The sequence below is a fragment of the Gobius niger genome, assembly GCF_951799975.1.
Source record: "Gobius niger genome assembly, chromosome: 15".
NCBI classification, from domain to species: domain Eukaryota; kingdom Metazoa; phylum Chordata; class Actinopteri; order Gobiiformes; family Gobiidae; genus Gobius; species Gobius niger.
The window spans coordinates 30897819-30916636 of record NC_136866.1 but is presented as its reverse complement, the minus strand read 5'-3'; the positions used below and the strand labels follow the sequence as shown (position 1 = coordinate 30916636).

Sequence of the window (18818 nt, the reverse complement as noted above, 5' to 3'; positions counted from 1 at the left end):
ACTGAGGAGAGACAGAGGAGAGACCGAGGAGAGACCGAGGAGAGACCGAGGAGAGACAGAGGAGAGACCGAGGAGAGACCGAGGAGAGACAGAGGAGAGACCGAGGAGAGACCGAGGAGAGACCGAGGAGAGACCGAGGAGAGACCGAGGAGAGACAGAGGAGAGACTGAGGAGAGACAGAGGAGAGACAGAGGAGAGACTGAGGAGAGACAGAGGAGAGACAGAGGAGAGACAGAGGAGAGACTGAGGAGAGACTGAGGAGAGACAGAGGAGAGACTGAGGAGAGACAGAGGAGAGACAGAGGAGAGACTGAGGAGAGACTGAGGAGAGACAGAGGAGAGACTGAGGAGAGACAGAGGAGAGACCGAGGAGAGACAGAGGAGAGACAGAGGAGAGACCGAGGAGAGACTGAGGAGAGACTGAGGAGAGACAGAGGAGAGACAGAGGAGAGACTGAGGAGAGACCGAGGAGAGACTGAGGAGAGACTGAGGAGAGACAGAGGAGAGACTGAGGAGAGACAGAGGAGAGACAGAGGAGAGACCGAGGAGAGACAGAGGAGAGACAGAGGAGAGACCGAGGAGAGACAGAGGAGAGACTGAGGAGAGACAGAGGAGAGACTGAGGAGAGACAGAGGAGAGACTGAGGAGAGACAGAGGAGAGACAGAGGAGAGACCGAGGAGAGACAGAGGAGAGACTGAGGAGAGACAGAGGAGAGACCGAGGAGAGACCGAGGAGACACTGAGGAGAGACAGAGGAGAGACAGAGGAGAGACAGAGGAGAGACGGAGGAGAGACCGAGGAGAGACAGAGGAGAGACAGAGGAGAGACCGAGGAGAGACAGAGGAGAGACTGAGGAGAGACAGAGGAGAGACTGAGGAGAGACAGAGGAGAGACTGAGGAGAGACAGAGGAGAGACAGAGGAGAGACCGAGGAGAGACCGAGGAGAGACAGAGGAGAGACTGAGGAGAGACAGAGGAGAGACAGAGGAGAGACCCAGGAGAGACCGAGGAGAGACCGAGGAGAGACGGAGGAGAGACCGAGGAGAGACAGAGGAGAGACTGAGGAGAGACAGAGGAGAGACTGAGGAGAGACAGAGGAGAGACAGAGGAGAGACCGAGGAGAGACAGAGGAGAGACAGAGGAGAGACCGAGGAGAGACAGAGGAGAGACTGAGGAGAGACAGAGGAGAGACCGAGGAGAGACCGAGGAGACACTGAGGAGAGACAGAGGAGAGACAGAGGAGAGACAGAGGAGAGACAGAGGAGAGACAGAGGAGAGACCGAGGAGAGACAGAGGAGAGACAGAGGAGAGACTGAGGAGAGACTGAGGAGAGACTGAGGAGAGACCGAGGAGACACTGAGGAGAGACAGAGGAGAGACAGAGGAGAGACCGAGGAGAGACTGAGGAGAGACTGAGGAGAGACAGAGGAGAGACCGAGGAGAGACCGAGGAGACACTGAGGAGAGACTGAGGAGAGACTGAGGAGAGACCGAGGAGACACTGAGGAGAGACAGAGGAGAGACTGAGGAGAGACTGAGGAGAGACTGAGGAGAGACCGAGGAGAGACTGAGGAGAGACAGAGGAGAGACTGAGGAGAGACTGAGGAGAGACTGAGGAGAGACCGAGGAAAGACTGAGGAGAGACCGAGGAGAGACTGAGGAGAGACAGAGGAGAGACTGAGGAGAGACCGAGGAGACACTGAGGAGAGACAGAGGAGACACTGAGGAGAGACTGAGGAGAGACTGAGGAGAGACCGAGGAGAGACTGAGGAGAGACCGAGGAGAGACCGAGGAGAGACCGAGGAGAGACTGAGGAGAGACCGAGGAGAGACTGAGGAGAGACAGAGGAGAGACCGAGGAGAGACCGAGGAGACACTGAGGAGAGACAGAGGAGACACTGAGGAGAGACTGAGGAGAGACTGAGGAGAGACTGAGGAGAGACTGAGGAGAGACTGAGGAGAGACTGAGGAGACACTGAGGAGAGACTGAGGAGAGACTGAGGAGAGACTGAGGAGAGACTGAGGAGAGACTGAGGAGAGACTGAGGAGAGACTGAGGAGAGACAGAGGAGACACTGAGGAGAGACTGAGGAGAGACTGAGGAGAGACTGAGGAGAGACTGAGGAGAGACAGAGGAGAGACTGAGGAGAGACCGAGGAGAGACTGAGGAGAGACTGAGGAGAGACCGAGGAGAGACAGAGGAGAGACAGAGGAGAGACCGAGGAGAGACAGAGGAGAGACCCAGGAGAGACAGAGGAGAGACTGAGGAGAGACCGAGGAGAGACCGAGGAGAGACCGAGGAGAGACCGAGGAGACACTGAGGAGAGACTGAGGAGAGACTGAGGAGAGACTGAGGAGAGACTGAGGAGAGACAGAGGAGAGACTGAGGAGAGACTGAGGAGAGACCGAGGAGAGACCGAGGAGAGACCGAGGAGAGACAGAGGAGAGACCGAGGAGAGACTGAGGAGAGACTGAGGAGAGACAGAGGAGAGACTGAGGAGAGACAGAGGAGAGACCGAGGAGAGACAGAGGAGAGACCGAGGAGAGACTGAGGAGAGACTGAGGAGAGACAGAGGAGAGACTGAGGAGAGACTGAGGAGAGACAGAGGAGAGACAGAGGAGAGACTGAGGAGAGACAGAGGAGAGACTGAGGAGAGACTGAGGAGAGACCGAGGAGAGACCGAGGAGAGACCGAGGAGAGACAGAGGAGAGACCGAGGAGAGACTGAGGAGAGACTGAGGAGAGACAGAGGAGAGACCGAGGAGAGACAGAGGAGAGACCGAGGAGAGACTGAGGAGAGACTGAGGAGAGACAGAGGAGAGACTGAGGAGAGACTGAGGAGAGACAGAGGAGAGACCGAGGAGAGACTGAGGAGAGACTGAGGAGAGACTGAGGAGAGACTGAGGAGAGACTGAGGAGAGACAGAGGAGAGACTGAGGAGAGACAGAGGAGAGACTGAGGAGAGACAGAGGAGAGACTGAGGAGAGACAGAGGAGAGACAGAGGAGAGACTGAGGAGAGACAGAGGAGAGACTGAGGAGAGACAGAGGAGAGACTGAGGAGAGACAGAGGAGAGACTGAGGAGAGACAGAGGAGAGACTGAGGAGAGACAGAGGAGAGACTGAGGAGAGACTGAGGAGAGACTGAGGAGAGACAGAGGAGAGACCGAGGAGAGACTGAGGAGAGACAGAGGAGAGACTGAGGAGAGACAGAGGAGAGACCGAGGAGAGACAGAGGAGAGACCGAGGAGAGACCGAGGAGAGACTGAGGAGAGACAGAGGAGAGACTGAGGAGAGACTGAGGAGAGACAGAGGAGAGACCGAGGAGAGACTGAGGAGAGACTGAGGAGAGACAGAGGAGAGACTGAGGAGAGACAGAGGAGAGACCGAGGAGAGACTGAGGAGAGACCGAGGAGAGACCGAGGAGAGACCGAGGAGAGACTGAGGAGAGACCGAGGAGAGACCGAGGAGAGACCGAGGAGAGACTGAGGAGAGACCGAGGAGAGACTGAGGAGAGACCCAGGAGAGACCCAGGAGAGACTGAGGAGAGACCGAGGAGAGACTGAGGAGAGACCCAGGAGAGACCGAGGAGAGACTGAGGAGAGACTGAGGAGAGACAGAGGAGAGACTGAGGAGAGACTGAGGAGAGACAGAGGAGAGACTGAGGAGAGACCGAGGAGAGACCGAGGAGAGACCGAGGAGAGACCGAGGAGAGACCGAGGAGAGACCCAGGAGAGACCGAGGAGAGACCGAGGAGAGACTGAGGAGAGACTGAGGAGAGACCGAGGAGAGACCGAGGAGAGACCGAGGAGAGACCGAGGAGAGACCGAGGAGAGACCGAGGAGAGACTGAGGAGAGACAGAGGAGAGACTGAGGAGAGACCGAGGAGAGACCGAGGAGAGACCGAGGAGAGACCGAGGAGAGACCGAGGAGAGACCGAGGAGAGACAGAGGAGAGACTGAGGAGAGACAGAGGAGAGACTGAGGAGAGACAGAGGAGAGACTGAGGAGAGACAGAGGAGAGACTGAGGAGAGACAGAGGAGAGACTGAGGAGAGACCGAGGAGAGACTGAGGAGAGACTGAGGAGAGACTGAGGAGAGACCGAGGAGAGACAGAGGAGAGACCGAGGAGAGACTGAGGAGAGACTGAGGAGAGACAGAGGAGAGACTGAGGAGAGACCGAGGAGAGACCGAGGAGAGACTGAGGAGAGACTGAGGAGAGACAGAGGAGAGACTGAGGAGAGACCGAGGAGAGACCGAGGAGAGACTGAGGAGAGACCGAGGAGAGACCGAGGAGAGACTGAGGAGAGACTGAGGAGAGACAGAGGAGAGACAGAGGAGAGACCGAGGAGAGACCGAGGAGAGACTGAGGAGAGACTGAGGAGAGACCGAGGAGAGACCGAGGAGAGACTGAGGAGAGACCGAGGAGAGACTGAGGAGAGACCCAGGAGAGACCGAGGAGAGACTGAGGAGAGACAGAGGAGAGACTGAGGAGAGACAGAGGAGAGACAGAGGAGAGACCGAGGAGAGACAGAGGAGAGACAGAGGAGAGACCGAGGAGAGACAGAGGAGAGACTGAGGAGAGACAGAGGAGAGACTGAGGAGAGACAGAGGAGAGACTGAGGAGAGACAGAGGAGAGACAGAGGAGAGACCGAGGAGAGACAGAGGAGAGACTGAGGAGAGACAGAGGAGAGACCGAGGAGAGACCGAGGAGACACTGAGGAGAGACAGAGGAGAGACAGAGGAGAGACAGAGGAGAGACGGAGGAGAGACCGAGGAGAGACAGAGGAGAGACAGAGGAGAGACCGAGGAGAGACAGAGGAGAGACTGAGGAGAGACAGAGGAGAGACTGAGGAGAGAGGAGAGAGAGACCGAGGAGAGACTGAGGAGAGACCGAGGAGAGACTGAGGAGAGACCGAGGAGAGACCGAGGAGAGACCGAGGAGAGAGGAGAGAGAGACCGAGGAGAGACCGAGGAGAGACCGAGGAGAGACCGAGGAGAGACCGAGGAGAGACCGAGGAGAGAGGAGAGAGAGACCGAGGAGAGACTGAGGAGAGACCGAGGAGAGACTGAGGAGAGACCCAGGAGAGACTGAGGAGAGACCGAGGAGAGACCGAGGAGAGACCGAGGAGAGACTGAGGAGAGACTGAGGAGAGACTGAGGAGAGACCGAGGAGAGACCGAGGAGAGACCGAGGAGAGACCGAGGAGAGACCCAGGAGAGACCGAGGAGAGACCGAGGAGAGACCGAGGAGAGACCGAGGAGAGACCGAGGAGAGACTGAGGAGAGACCCAGGAGAGACCGAGGAGAGACCGAGGAGAGACCGAGGAGAGACCCGGGAGAGACCGAGGAGAGACCGAGGAGAGACAGAGGAGAGACTGAGGAGAGACCGAGGAGAGACCGAGGAGAGACCCAGGAGAGACTGAGGAGAGACCGAGGAGAGACCGAGGAGAGACCGAGGAGAGACTGAGGAGAGACCCAGGAGAGACCGAGGAGAGACCGAGGAGAGACCGAGGAGAGACCGAGGAGAGACCGAGGAGAGACCCAGGAGAGACCGAGGAGAGACCCAGGAGAGACCGAGGAGAGACCGAGGAGAGACCGAGGAGAGACTGAGGAGAGACCGAGGAGAGACCGAGGAGAGACCGAGGAGAGACCGAGGAGAGACTGAGGAGAGACCGAGGAGAGACTGAGGAGAGACCGAGGAGAGACCGAGGAGAGACTGAGGAGAGACTGAGGAGAGACAGAGGAGAGACTGAGGAGAGACCGAGGAGAGACTGAGGAGAGACCGAGGAGAGACCGAGGAGAGACCGAGGAGAGACTGAGGAGAGACCGAGGAGAGACCGAGGAGAGACCGAGGAGAGACCGAGGAGAGACTGAGGAGAGACTGAGGAGAGACAGAGGAGAGACTGAGGAGAGACCGAGGAGAGACTGAGGAGAGACCGAGGAGAGACTGAGGAGAGACTGAGGAGAGACCGAGGAGAGACCGAGGAGAGACTGAGGAGAGACAGAGGAGAGACTGAGGAGAGACCGAGGAGAGACCGAGGAGAGACTGAGGAGAGACTGAGGAGAGACAGAGGAGAGACTGAGGAGAGACCGAGGAGAGACCGAGGAGAGACTGAGGAGAGACCGAGGAGAGACTGAGGAGAGACCGAGGAGAGACCGAGGAGAGACTGAGGAGAGACCGAGGAGAGACTGAGGAGAGACAGAGGAGAGACTGAGGAGAGACCGAGGAGAGACCGAGGAGAGACCGAGGAGAGACCGAGGAGAGACTGAGGAGAGACTGAGGAGAGACCGAGGAGAGACTGAGGAGAGACCGAGGAAAGACCGAGGAGAGACCGAGGAAAGACCGAGGAAAGACCGAGGAGAGACTGAGGAGAGACCCAGGAGAGACCCGGGACAGAGGGAGGAGTAACTGAGGAGAGACCCAGGAGAGACCCGGGACAGAGGGAGGAGTAACTGAGGAGAGACCCGGGACAGAGGGAGGAGTGACTGAGGAGAGACCCGGGTCAGAGGGAGGAGTAACTGAGGAGTGACCCGGGTCAGAGGGAGGAGTAACTGAGGAGAGACTCAGGACAGAGGGAGGAGTAACTGAGGAGTGACCCGGGTCAGAGGGAGGAGTAACTGAGGAGAGACCCGGGTCAGAGGGAGGAGTAACTGAGGAGAGACCCGGGTCAGAGGGAGGAGTAACTGAGGAGAGACTCAGGTCAGAGGGAGGAGTAACTGAGGAGAGACTCAGGACAGAGGGAGGAGTAACTGAGGAGAGACTCAGGTCAGAGGGAGGAGTAACTGAGGAGAGACCCGGGTCAGAGGGAGGAGTAACTGAGGAGAGACCCGGGACAGAGGGAGGAGTGACTGAGGAGAGACCCGGGACAGAGGGAGGAGTGACTGAGGAGAGACTCAGGTCAGAGGGAGGAGTGACTGAGGAGAGACTCAGGTCAGAGGGAGGAGTAACTGAGGAGAGACCCGGGACAGAGGGAGGAGTGACTGAGGAGAGACTCAGGTCAGAGGGAGGAGTGACTGAGGAGAGACCCGGGACAGAGGGAGGAGTGACTGAGGAGAGACTCAGGTCAGAGGGAGGAGTAACTGAGGAGAGACTCAGGTCAGAGGGAGGAGTAACTGAGGAGAGACTCAGGACAGAGGGAGGAGTAACTGAGGAGAGACTCAGGTCAGAGGGAGGAGTAACTGAGGAGAGACTCAGGACAGAGGGAGGAGTAACTGAGGAGAGACTCAGGTCAGAGGGAGGAGTAACTGAGGAGAGACTCAGGTCAGAGGGAGGAGTAACTGAGGAGAGACTCAGGTCAGAGGGAGGAGTAACTGAGGAGAGACCCGGGACAGAGGGAGGAGTAACTGAGGAGTGACTCAGGTCAGAGGGAGGAGTAACTGAGGAGAGACCCGGGACAGAGGGAGGAGTAACTGAGGAGAGACTCAGGTCAGAGGGAGGAGTGACTGAGGAGAGACCCGGGTCAGAGGGAGGAGTAACTGAGGAGAGACTCAGGTCAGAGGGAGGAGAGACTGAGGAGAGACCCGGGACAGAGGGAGGAGAGACCCGGGTCAGAGGGAGGAGTAACTGAGGAGAGACTCAGGTCAGAGGGAGGAGTAACTGAGGAGAGACTCAGGTCAGAGGGAGGAGTGACTGAGGAGAGACCCGGGACAGAGGGAGGAGTAACTGAGGAGAGACTCAGGTCAGAGGGAGGAGTAACTGAGGAGAGACTCAGGACAGAGGGAGGAGTAACTGAGGAGAGACTCAGGTCAGAGGGAGGAGTAACTGAGGAGAGACTCAGGACAGAGGGAGGAGTGACTGAGGAGAGACTCAGGTCAGAGGGAGGAGTGACTGAGGAGAGACCCGGGACAGAGGGAGGAGTAACTGAGGAGAGACTCGGGACAGAGGGAGGAGTAACTGAGGAGAGACTCGGGACAGAGGGAGGAGTAACTGAGGAGAGACTCAGGTCAGAGGGAGGAGTCACTGAGGAGAGACTCAGGTCAGAGGGAGGAGTCACTGAGGAGAGACTCAGGTCAGAGGGAGGAGTGACTGAGGAGTGACTCAGGACAGAGGGAGGAGTAACTGAGGAGTGACCCGGGACAGAGGGAGGAGTAACTGAGGAGAGACCCGGGACAGAGGGAGGAGTAACTGAGGAGAGACCCGGGACAGAGGGAGGAGTGACTGAGGAGAGACTCAGGTCAGAGGGAGGAGTCACTGAGGAGAGACTCAGGTCAGAGGGAGGAGTGACTGAGGAGTGACTCAGGACAGAGGGAGGAGTAACTGAGGAGTGACCCGGGACAGAGGGAGGAGTAACTGAGGAGAGACTCGGGACAGAGAGAGGAGTAACTGAGGAGAGACTCAGGTCAGAGGGAGGAGTAACTGAGCAGTGACCCGGGACAGAGGGAGGAGTAACTGAGGAGAGACTCAGGTCAGAGGGAGGAGTAACTGAGGAGAGACTCAGGTCAGAGGGAGGAGTAACTGAGGAGAGACCCGGGACAGAGGGAGGAGTAACTGAGGAGTGACCCGGGACAGAGGGAGGAGTGACTGAGGAGTGACCCGGGACAGAGGGAGGAGTGACTGAGGAGTGACTCAGGTCAGAGGGAGGAGTAACTGAGGAGAGACTCAGGTCAGAGGGAGGAGTAACTGAGGAGAGACTCAGGTCAGAGGGAGGAGTAACTGAGGAGAGACCCGGGTCAGAGGGAGGAGTAACTGAGGAGAGACCCGGGACAGAGGGAGGAGTAACTGAGGAGAGACCCGGGACAGAGGGAGGAGTAACTGAGGAGAGACTCAGGTCAGAGGGAGGAGTAACTGAGGAGAGACTCAGGTCAGAGGGAGGAGTAACTGAGGAGAGACCCGGGTCAGAGGGAGGAGTAACTGAGGAGAGACTCAGGTCAGAGGGAGGAGTAACTGAGGAGTGACTCAGGTCAGAGGGAGGAGTAACTGAGGAGTGACTCAGGTCAGAGGGAGGAGTGACTCAGGTCAGAGGGAGGAGTAACTGAGGAGAGACTCAGGTCAGAGGGAGGAGTAACTGAGGAGTGACTCAGGTCAGAGGGAGGAGTAACTGAGGAGTGACCCGGGACAGAGGGAGGAGAGACTGAGGAGTGACTCAGGTCAGAGGGAGGAGTAACTGAGGAGTGACCCGGGACAGAGGGAGGAGAGACTCAGGTCAGAGGGAGGAGTAACTGAGGAGAGACTCAGGTCAGAGGGAGGAGAGACTCAGGTCAGAGGGAGGAGTAACTGAGGAGAGACCCGGGACAGAGGGAGGAGTAACTGAGGAGAGACTCAGGTCAGAGGGAGGAGTAACTGAGGAGTGACTCAGGTCAGAGGGAGGAGTAACTGAGGAGTGACTCAGGTCAGAGGGAGGAGTAACTGAGGAGTGACTCAGGTCAGAGGGAGGAGTAACTGAGGAGAGACCCGGGTCAGAGGGAGGAGTAACTGAGGAGAGACTCAGGTCAGAGGGAGGAGTAACTGAGGAGAGACTCAGGTCAGAGGGAGGAGTAACTGAGGAGTGACTCAGGTCAGAGGGAGGAGTAACTGAGGAGTGACTCAGGTCAGAGGGAGGAGTAACTGAGGAGTGACCCGGGACAGAGGGAGGAGAGACTCAGGTCAGAGGGAGGAGTAACTGAGGAGAGACTCAGGTCAGAGGGAGGAGAGACTCAGGTCAGAGGGAGGAGTAACTGAGGAGAGACCCGGGTCAGAGGGAGGAGTAACTGAGGAGTGACTCAGGTCAGAGGGAGGAGTAACTGAGGAGTGACCCGGGACAGAGGGAGGAGAGACTCAGGTCAGAGGGAGGAGTAACTGAGGAGAGACCCGGGACAGAGGGAGGAGTGACCCGGGACAGAGGGAGGAGTAACTGAGGAGAGACTCAGGTCAGAGGGAGGAGTAACTGAGGATGAGGAGAGACTCAGGTCAGAGGGAGGAGTGACCCGGGACAGAGGGAGGAGTAACTGAGGAGAGACTCAGGTCAGAGGGAGGAGTAACTGAGGAGAGACCCGGGTCAGAGGGAGGAGTGACTGAGGAGTGACCCGGGACAGAGGGAGGAGTGACTGAGGAGAGACCCGGGTCAGAGGGAGGAGTGACTGAGGAGAGACTCAGGTCAGAGGGAGGAGTAACTGAGGAGAGACCCGGGTCAGAGGGAGGAGTAACTGAGGAGAGACTCAGGTCAGAGGGAGGAGTAACTGAGGAGTGACCCGGGACAGAGGGAGGAGTAACTGAGGAGAGACTCAGGTCAGAGGGAGGAGTAACTGAGGAGAGACCCGGGACAGAGGGAGGAGTAACTGAGGAGAGACTCAGGTCAGAGGGAGGAGTGACTGAGGAGAGACCCGGGACAGAGGGAGGAGTGACTGAGGAGTGACCCGGGTCAGACCTGGACTCTGAAGATCAGCGCGTCTCTGTTGCTCAGCTTCATCTCTTCGGGGAAACTCTCGTATGAATTGACGTACGGCACACGGCCCTGCTCCACCAGCCTGCACACACAAAACATGTACAACAGGAGCCTCCACAACATGTACGACAGGAGCCTCCACAACATGTACGACAGGAGCCGCCGAGCGCGTGACTGACCGCAGCAGCTCTGACAGAGTGAGCGACTGGCGGCTCCAGGTCAGGGCCACGTGAAGAAGAGCCAGAGTCTTCCTCATGGACATAAGCCCCGCCCCCTTCCTCCTCTTCATCGACCGGGAGAGGTACGAGTCGCTGTCCAGGGAGCCCAGCGACCAATCAGAGAGGCCTGGAAGCAAACGGACCAATCAGAGAGGCCTGGAGACAAACGGACCAATCAGAGAGGCCTTTAATACAAACGGACCAATCAGAGAGGCCTAAACACAAACGGACCAATCAGAGAGGCCTGGAGACAAACGGACCAATCAGAGAGGCCTGGAAGCAAACGGACCAATCAGAGAGGCCTTTAATACAAACGGACCAATCAGAGAGGCCTGGAAGCAAACGGACCAATCAGAGAGGCCTGGACGCAAACGGACCAATCAGAGAGGCCTGGAAGCAAACGGACCAATCAGAGAGGCCTGGACACAAACGGACCAATCAGAGAGGCCTGGACACAAACGGACCAATCAGAGAGGCCTGGAGACAAACGGACCAATCAGAGAGGCCTGGAGACAAACGGACCAATCAGAGAGGCCTAAACACAAACGGACCAATCAGAGAGGCCTAAACACAAACGGACCAATCAGAGAGGCCTGGAGACAAACGGACCAATCAGAGAGGCCTGGAGACAAACGGACCAATCAGAGAGGCCTGGAGACAAACGGACCAATCAGAGAGGCCTGGAGACAAACGGACCAATCAGAGAGGCCTGGAGACAAACGGACCAATCAGAGAGGCCTGGAAGCAAACGGACCAATCAGAGAGGCCTGGACACAAACGGACCAATCAGAGAGGCCTGGAGACAAACGGACCAATCAGAGAGGCCTGGAGACAAACGGACCAATCAGAGAGGCCTAAACACAAACGGACCAATCAGAGAGGCCTAAACACAAACGGACCAATCAGAGAGGCCTGGAGACAAACGGACCAATCAGAGAGGCCTGGAGACAAACGGACCAATCAGAGAGGCCTGGAGACAAACGGACCAATCAGAGAGGCCTGGAGACAAACGGACCAATCAGAGAGGCCTGGAGACAAACGGACCAATCAGAGAGGCCTGGAAGCAAACGGACCAATCAGAGAGGCCTGGAGACAAACGGACCAATCAGAGAGGCCTGGAAGAAAACGGACCAATCAGAGAGGCCTGGAAGCAAACGGACCAATCAGAGAGGCCTGGACGCAAACGGACCAATCAGAGAGGCCTGGAAGCAAACGGACCAATCAGAGAGGCCTGGAAGCAAACGGACCAATCAGAGAGGCCTGGAGACAAACGGACCAATCAGAGAGGCCTGGAGACAAACGGACCAATCAGAGAGGCCTGGAAGCAAACGGACCAATCAGAGAGGCCTGGAAGCAAACGGACCAATCAGAGAGGCCTGGAGACAAACGGACCAATCAGAGAGGCCTGGAAGCAAACGGACCAATCAGAGAGGCCTGGAAGCAAACGGACCAATCAGAGAGGCCTGGACGCAAACGGACCAATCAGAGAGGCCTTTAATACAAACGGACCAATCAGAGAGGCCTGGACGCAAACGGACCAATCAGTGAGGCCTGGAAGCAAACGGACCAATCAGAGAGGCCTTTAATACAAACGGACCAATCAGAGAGGCCTGGAGACAAACGGACCAATCAGAGAGGCCTGGAAGCAAACGGACCAATCAGAGAGGCCTGGAAGCAAACGGACCAATCAGAGAGGCCTGGACACAAACGGACCAATCAGAGAGGCCTGGAAGCAAACGGACCAATCAGAGAGGCCTGGAAGCAAACGGACCAATCAGAGAGGCCTAAACACAAACGGACCAATCAGAGAGGCCTGGAAGCAAACGGACCAATCAGAGAGGCCTGGAGACAAACGGACCAATCAGAGAGGCCTTTAATACAAACGGACCAATCAGAGAGGCCTTTAATACAAACGGACCAATCAGAGAGGTGAATGGGGTGATTGACATGGGGGTTCCTCAGGGATCAGTGCTGGGGCCAGGGTTGTTTACATGTATATGAATGAGACAGGAATCCATCTGTATCTTTGAAAATGTTGTCCTCACTCACCTCCAACAGACCCGGTGGAGTAGGCGGAGCCGGTGGAGTAGGCGGAGCCGGTGGAGTAGGCGGAGCCGGCGGTGCTGGGCAGGCGTCCGTCAGAGTCACAGCTGGACAACTGAGAGTCCAGACCCGACTCCGAGTCCAGGCCGGAGCCCGAGGTCAGAGCGGCGTCCGAGTCCGAGCCGGGAGCTCTCTGAGGAAACACCTCCTGTTACAAACCAGAGGAGGAGGGGAGAGGAGAAGGAGGAGGAGAGAGGAGGGGGAGGACGAGGAGGAAGAGGAGGAGGAGGAGCAGGAGGAGGAGGAGCAGGAGGAGGAGGAGCACGTACCAGCCTGAAGGTGGCGCTGCGCACAGGCGTGTGTGTGTAGGCCTGGTCTGTTTTCTGCAGGTACAGCCTCCACAGGTGAACCAGAACCTCGTCCTGAAAACACAAGGTTCATCACTAAAGAACACGCAGAGGTTCCACATGAACATCTGGAATACGCAGAGGTTCCACATCTGGATCAGGTTTAAAGTGACCTTGAAGCTGGGGTGAACTCCGAGCTGCAGCAACGCGTCGGCCTGACTCCGGAGGATGACCTGGAAGCCCTCGCAGACGCTCCACTGCCGCCCGCCCTCTGCAGGACAACACCTCCATTAACCTCTTAACCCCCACCTGAACCCACAGCACCACCGCCACTTTGGCTTTACCCAAATCCAAAAAGAAAAAATAATGAAAATGCAACAAAAAAAAGAGTAACAGAAAAGTGACAAAGCAGCGATAAAAACGTGACGACAAAGGGACGACATTTAGATTTGGGTAAAGCGGAGTTGTGGGGGTTCAGACACTGACCCGCCCTCTTCACCCTCGGGCCGCTGCGGACGGAGGAGATCCGGTCGGTCGCCGCGGCGCCGGCGTCCACCACCTCCGTCGTCCTCTGCACAGACGGAAAACACACACCTGAGTTTTAAATTCTTTTTTCACCCAGTTCACCCTCCAGTCTTTCCACATGTTAAAAAATAGATGATAATTTTGCCTTTTTTTAATGTTTTCATTTTACCCAGTCCACCCTGCATTTCCCCTCCATTTTTTTTCCTGTTTAGCCATTTTTTTTCCCACAAAATGTTCCCTTTTTTTGTGGAGATAAACTCTATGTGTTAAAGAGGGGGTGTTCTGCTTTAAAGAGGGCGTGTTCTGCTTTAAAGAGGGGGTGTTCTGCTTTAAAGAGGGGGTGTTCTGCTTTTGTCAGTCCCATAGCACCAGTCTATATCTCACTACAATGATGACAAACCTTCTGCTGGTCTGTAAATGCAGTAAATTAGAATAACTGCCTTGTATAAAATGTCTCTCTCAAAATGGCTGTAGTGAATGTCTTGAAATAGGCCTCTGTCTCTTTAAGAACCTCTGAGCCTTTAGACACGCCCCCTCCACACGCTGTCTGTGGCATCAGTGGGGAGGGGGTTCTGCTGAGGAGCAGTGGTCGGTTACTCGGCTGGTGACCAAAGCTCGGAGGCGTCTCCAGGAGGTGGGGGCGTTCCTAGGAGGACTCAGGCAAACCTGTCCCTAAAATGGCCGCCATCAGAGTTTTTACAGATTACTCAGAAATACGTGAATGTGCCAAGGCAACACTTCAGCCATGTTTTTAATGAGGGAGTGACAGAATAACAGGATGGAAAGCTGGAAAAAGTCCATTTTGCAGAATACCCCCCCCTTTAAATCTGCAGATCTTCCAAACTGCAGTTTTGACAGTATCTTGTAACCGATATTTTAAAGCAGTACAAAGTAACTCCTGCCCCGAGAGGCCGTAAGCGCCACTGCTGGTGTCGTACATGTCGTGTTTTTTAATTGTCCGTGAGAGTAAATCCTACGCTGACAGAAAAGACAAAGTTGTTTAAGTGGTGCTAGCCCACAGTTAGCTTCGCCCGTTAGCCTGTTAGCTTCTTCTTCATGATTCCATTAGTGTGTATTGGGGAAAGTTGCAATTGTGGTTTTCTGTCCAGAGACACCAGTGGGCGATGAAGACCCCCCGATCATCCCTTTAACACCTGTGTTACCCCCAGAGGGACGACGGGAGGACTTATTAAGGTAAACAAGTTACTGAGTTCTGCTTTAAATGTAAAGGAACAGACCGGGATGAAACTCGACGACATTAGTTTCTTCATCAGAGTCTCAGCTCGGTGTTTCTTCTGGTCAGAGTCTCAGCTCGGTGTTTCTTCTGGTCGGAGCGTCTTGAACTCACCTCGATGACCATGTGGCAGTTCCTGCAGAAGAAGTGTCCCTCGTCGGTGACGCCCCACTGCAGCTCAGCACAGCGGGCGCACGGCTCCGAGTACCCGGCCTGGACACAGGTTTAAGATTTCATTTATTTATTAGAGACTGGGCACTGGTACACGGGACCAGGCGCTGGTACACGGGACCAGCCACTGGTACACGGGACCAGCCACTGATACACGGGACCAGCCGCTGGTACACGGGACCAGCCGCTGGTACACGGGACGGTACACGGGACCAGCCGCTGGTACACGGGACCAGGCGCTGGTACACGGGACCAGCCGCTGGTACACGGGACCAGCCGCTGGTACACGGGACCAGCCGCTGGTACACGGGACCAGCCGCTGGTACACGGGACCAGCCTGGGACCGGAACACAGGTTTAGGTTTCACACAATTATTCCCCATAATTTTCTAATTTTTATGAGTAATATTTTCCCTCTTTTTTATTTTGTAAAATTGTCTTTATTTTGTCCCCAAAGTTATTGACAGCGTTGTTCTCTTTAACCTCTTGACTCCCACCTGAACATGTTTTCTCCAAATTCTCCAAATCTAAAAGCTCCTACAAAACAGCGATAAAAACAAGAAAATTACGATGTAAACCCGACAAAAAAACACTTAAAAGTGACCAAAGAAAGCGACAAAAGTGACAAAAATCCAGCAAAAAAAAGACAAAAATCCAGCAAAAAAAAGGACAAAAATCCAGCAAAAAAGTGAAAAAAATCCAGCAAAAAAAAGACAAAAATCCAGCAAAAAAAAGACAAAAATCCAGCAAAAAAAAAGACAAAAATCCAGCAAAAAAGTGACAAAAATCCAGCAAAAAAATGACAAAAATCCAGCAAAAAAGTGACAAAAATCCAGCAAAAAAGTGACAAAAATCCAGCAAAAAAGTGACAAAAATCCAGCAAAAAAGTGATAAAAATCCAGCAAAAAAATGACAAAAATCCAGCAAAAAAGTGACAAAAATCCAGCAAAAAAATGACAAAAATCCAGCAAAAAAGTGACAAAAATCCAGCAAAAAAGTGTCAAAAATCCAGCAAAAAAGTGACAAAAATCCAGCAAAAAAGTGACAAAAATCCAGCAAAAAAGTGACAAAAATCCAGCAAAAAAGTGACAAAAAAGCAGCAAAAAAATGACAAAAATCCAGCAAAAAAGGACAAAATTTCAGCAAAAAAGTGACCAAAAAGCAGCAAAAAAATAATAAAGTGACAAGAACACTTAAGGGAAATAATTAGTGACGACAATGGCAAAGAGGAGAGAATACATTTGGTTTTGGCGGGTGTTGGCATTAACAAAGGAGGCCCCAGTTTTATATAAATTAATTTAATATGACTTGGCGGTTGAGTGGAGTTAATCACTAACACTCACTGGTAAAAACCCTACATTTATCAAACAAACTCCACGTTTTGACGTAAAGCATCTGCCGAAGGTCGAGCCGCCCCTGGATAACCATCACAGACTAAACAAGTTCACATTCATCACCATTCTGACTTAAAAACACTCTAATCAAAATAAAAGTGTGAAGAATTACAGCGGAGTCCGGGACAACGCCGCCAGCGTCACTTAAACGTCACATTTTCATAAACATGTCGCAGTTTTTATTAATTATAATGAAATAACTCAGTCTCACCGCGAGTTGTTCGTCCATGTCCGCGGCAAAAGTGACGCTTTATGACGTAAATGTAGAGATTTAGCGGAGTTTGTTCATGTCGCACGAGGGGAGAGTTGTTTTGGTGAAGCTGGTTCTTCTTCTCCTGTTTCCGCTGAGACCAGGGGAGAACAGCGCCCCGCAGGCTCAGCGCGGTACTGCAGCTCCATCACAGGGAGAAGTGAAGGGTTTTGTGTTGCATTTTGTTCTGTCTTTTGTCAAAGCAATAAATAAACATAAAATAACTTCCGGGTTTCTTTCCCTGACCACACACCTGGACCTGGACCTGGGACCTGGACCTGGTAGAAGGTCGGAGTCTGGGAGAAAGACAGCAGAGTCCAGCTGCTCCTCACCAGTGGGTTACAGGACAGTGGCTCCTCTGCTGGTCTCTGGACAACATCAGCTCTGCTCTCCACACTTTCAGCACCGACACAGCACCTTCAGAAACATGAAGCAGATCCCGCGGGCCAACTACAAGAACGTGCCCTCACATCTGCTCAACCACGAGGAGGGAACCTTCATGAGGAGAGGAACCATCGGGGACTGGAGGAACCACTTCAGGTGTTGCGCAGAACCAACGCTTCGATGAAGGCTGCGTCCGAAACGAGCAGATTGGTAAGAGCTCTTACGGCAAACCGGATGTGCGTCAGCGTCCGCCATGACAAGATGCTTCCGAATTGGTAAGTCAGTTAGGAAGTAGTCAGGAAAAGAAGCCTTGATGCTAACTATCATAGCCACTTTAGCATAGGGACCTCTGATGCTAACTATCATAGCCACTTTAGCATAGGGACCTCTGATGCTAACTATCATAGCCACTTTAGCATAGGGACCTCTGATGCTAACTATCATAGCCACTTTAGCATAGGGACCTCTGATGCTAACTATCATAGCCACTTTAGCATAGGGACCTCTGATGCTAACTATCATAGCCACTTTAGCATAGGGACCTCTGATGCTAACTATCATAGCCACTTTAGCATAGGGACCTCTGATGCTAACTATCATAGCCACTTTAGCATAGGGACCTCTGATGCTAACTGTCATAGCCACTTTAGCATAGGGACCTCTGATGCTAACTATCATAGCCACTTTAGCATAGGGACCTCTGATGCTAACTATCATAGCCACTTTAGCATAGGGACCTCTGGTGCTAACTATCATAGCCACTTTAGCATAGGGACCTCTGATGCTAACTATCATAGCCACTTTAGCATAGGGACCTCTGATGCTAACTATCATAGCCACTTTAGCATAGGGACCTCTGATGCTAACTATCATAGCCACTTTAGCATAGGGACCTCTGATGCTAACTATCATAGCCACTTTAGCATAGGGACCTCTGGTGCTAACTATCATAGCCACTTTAGCATAGGGACCTCTGATGCTAACTATCATAGCCACTTTAGCATAGGGACCTCTGATGCTAACTAACCAGTGATTAGGAGCTATGTGCCGTCCCATAAGCCACTGCGCCAAATCCCCCCCCTCTGCCCCACCCTCAGTGATTTATGCAGGAGCACATTTAATAATAAAAATAATAATAAAAAATTAAGATTCTGCACAAGCCAAACTTTATAAAGTGATAAATCCATGTTGTCGTCCCCACAGCTCAGTCACATGTCAGTGTTAAAGAGGAAACTCAGGAAACAGATTAAATGCTTTTGTTTTCATTCAGTAGAAACTTAAGCCACACGGATCATTTGCTGCTGTAGCTTTAAGAAACAGCTGCTGAAATAAAATAACACTAAAGGGAAATGTTTGGATCATTTGGATTTATTTTTCTCCTTATATGGACATGGATATATGACTTTGGTTCCTTTGGTTCTGATCGGCTCGTGCTCGTGCAAGCGTGCGTGTAGTCCAGGAGCGTGCACAACTCTGAGTGCAGTTACGCTTTTCGCCAAAGGGGGCATAGTTCTGCCAAAACTCAGAGACTTGCGTTTTGCACCTTTAAGGGTTAATATCATAGAAATATACAGCATTGCTCTTAGCCAATGAGCTGCTGCAAAACAGCGCATTGTCCCGCCCCCCATCTCCGTCTGGGAGAGCAGGCCCCTCCCGTCTCTCTTTCGCGCGCGACAGCAAACAAATGGAAAACGGGACAGGAATATTCACAGAAAAAGGTACAAAAATGACATAAATCAAAGAGTTAGCTAACATTTGCTGATGCTAAACATGAGTGTGGACATGTGTGCTGCTAAAACCATGCACTAAGTTCAAAAGTTTCATTCAGATTTGGTCTTCTCTGCACTTTTAGCTGTTGAAAGTCCGGGTTTTGAGGCAGCGCCATATTGAGCCCCCGC

At 53.7% G+C, this 18818-nt stretch overlaps 1 protein-coding gene across 1 annotated transcript in view; it reads right to left on the bottom strand.

Moving 5' to 3' along the window:
• Positions 1-16623, bottom strand: part of taf1b (TATA box binding protein (Tbp)-associated factor, RNA polymerase I, B) — a gene marked incomplete at its 3' end in the record, with an annotated part of 28116 nt that extends 11493 nt beyond the window's left edge. Inside the window, exons 1-8 of the mRNA XM_079572080.1 lie at positions 16498-16623; positions 14837-14935; positions 13450-13534; positions 13137-13234; positions 12946-13038; positions 12623-12809; positions 10535-10700; positions 10338-10437 (exon numbers count right to left, since the gene is read on the bottom strand). Of these exons, the coding sequence (XP_079428206.1) occupies positions 10338-10437; positions 10535-10700; positions 12623-12809; positions 12946-13038; positions 13137-13234; positions 13450-13534; positions 14837-14935; positions 16498-16515 (846 nt within the window). The 5' untranslated portion in view covers positions 16516-16623. The remainder of the gene's footprint in view (positions 1-10337; positions 10438-10534; positions 10701-12622; positions 12810-12945; positions 13039-13136; positions 13235-13449; positions 13535-14836; positions 14936-16497) is intronic.
• Positions 16624-18818: the final 2195 nt, after the last annotated feature.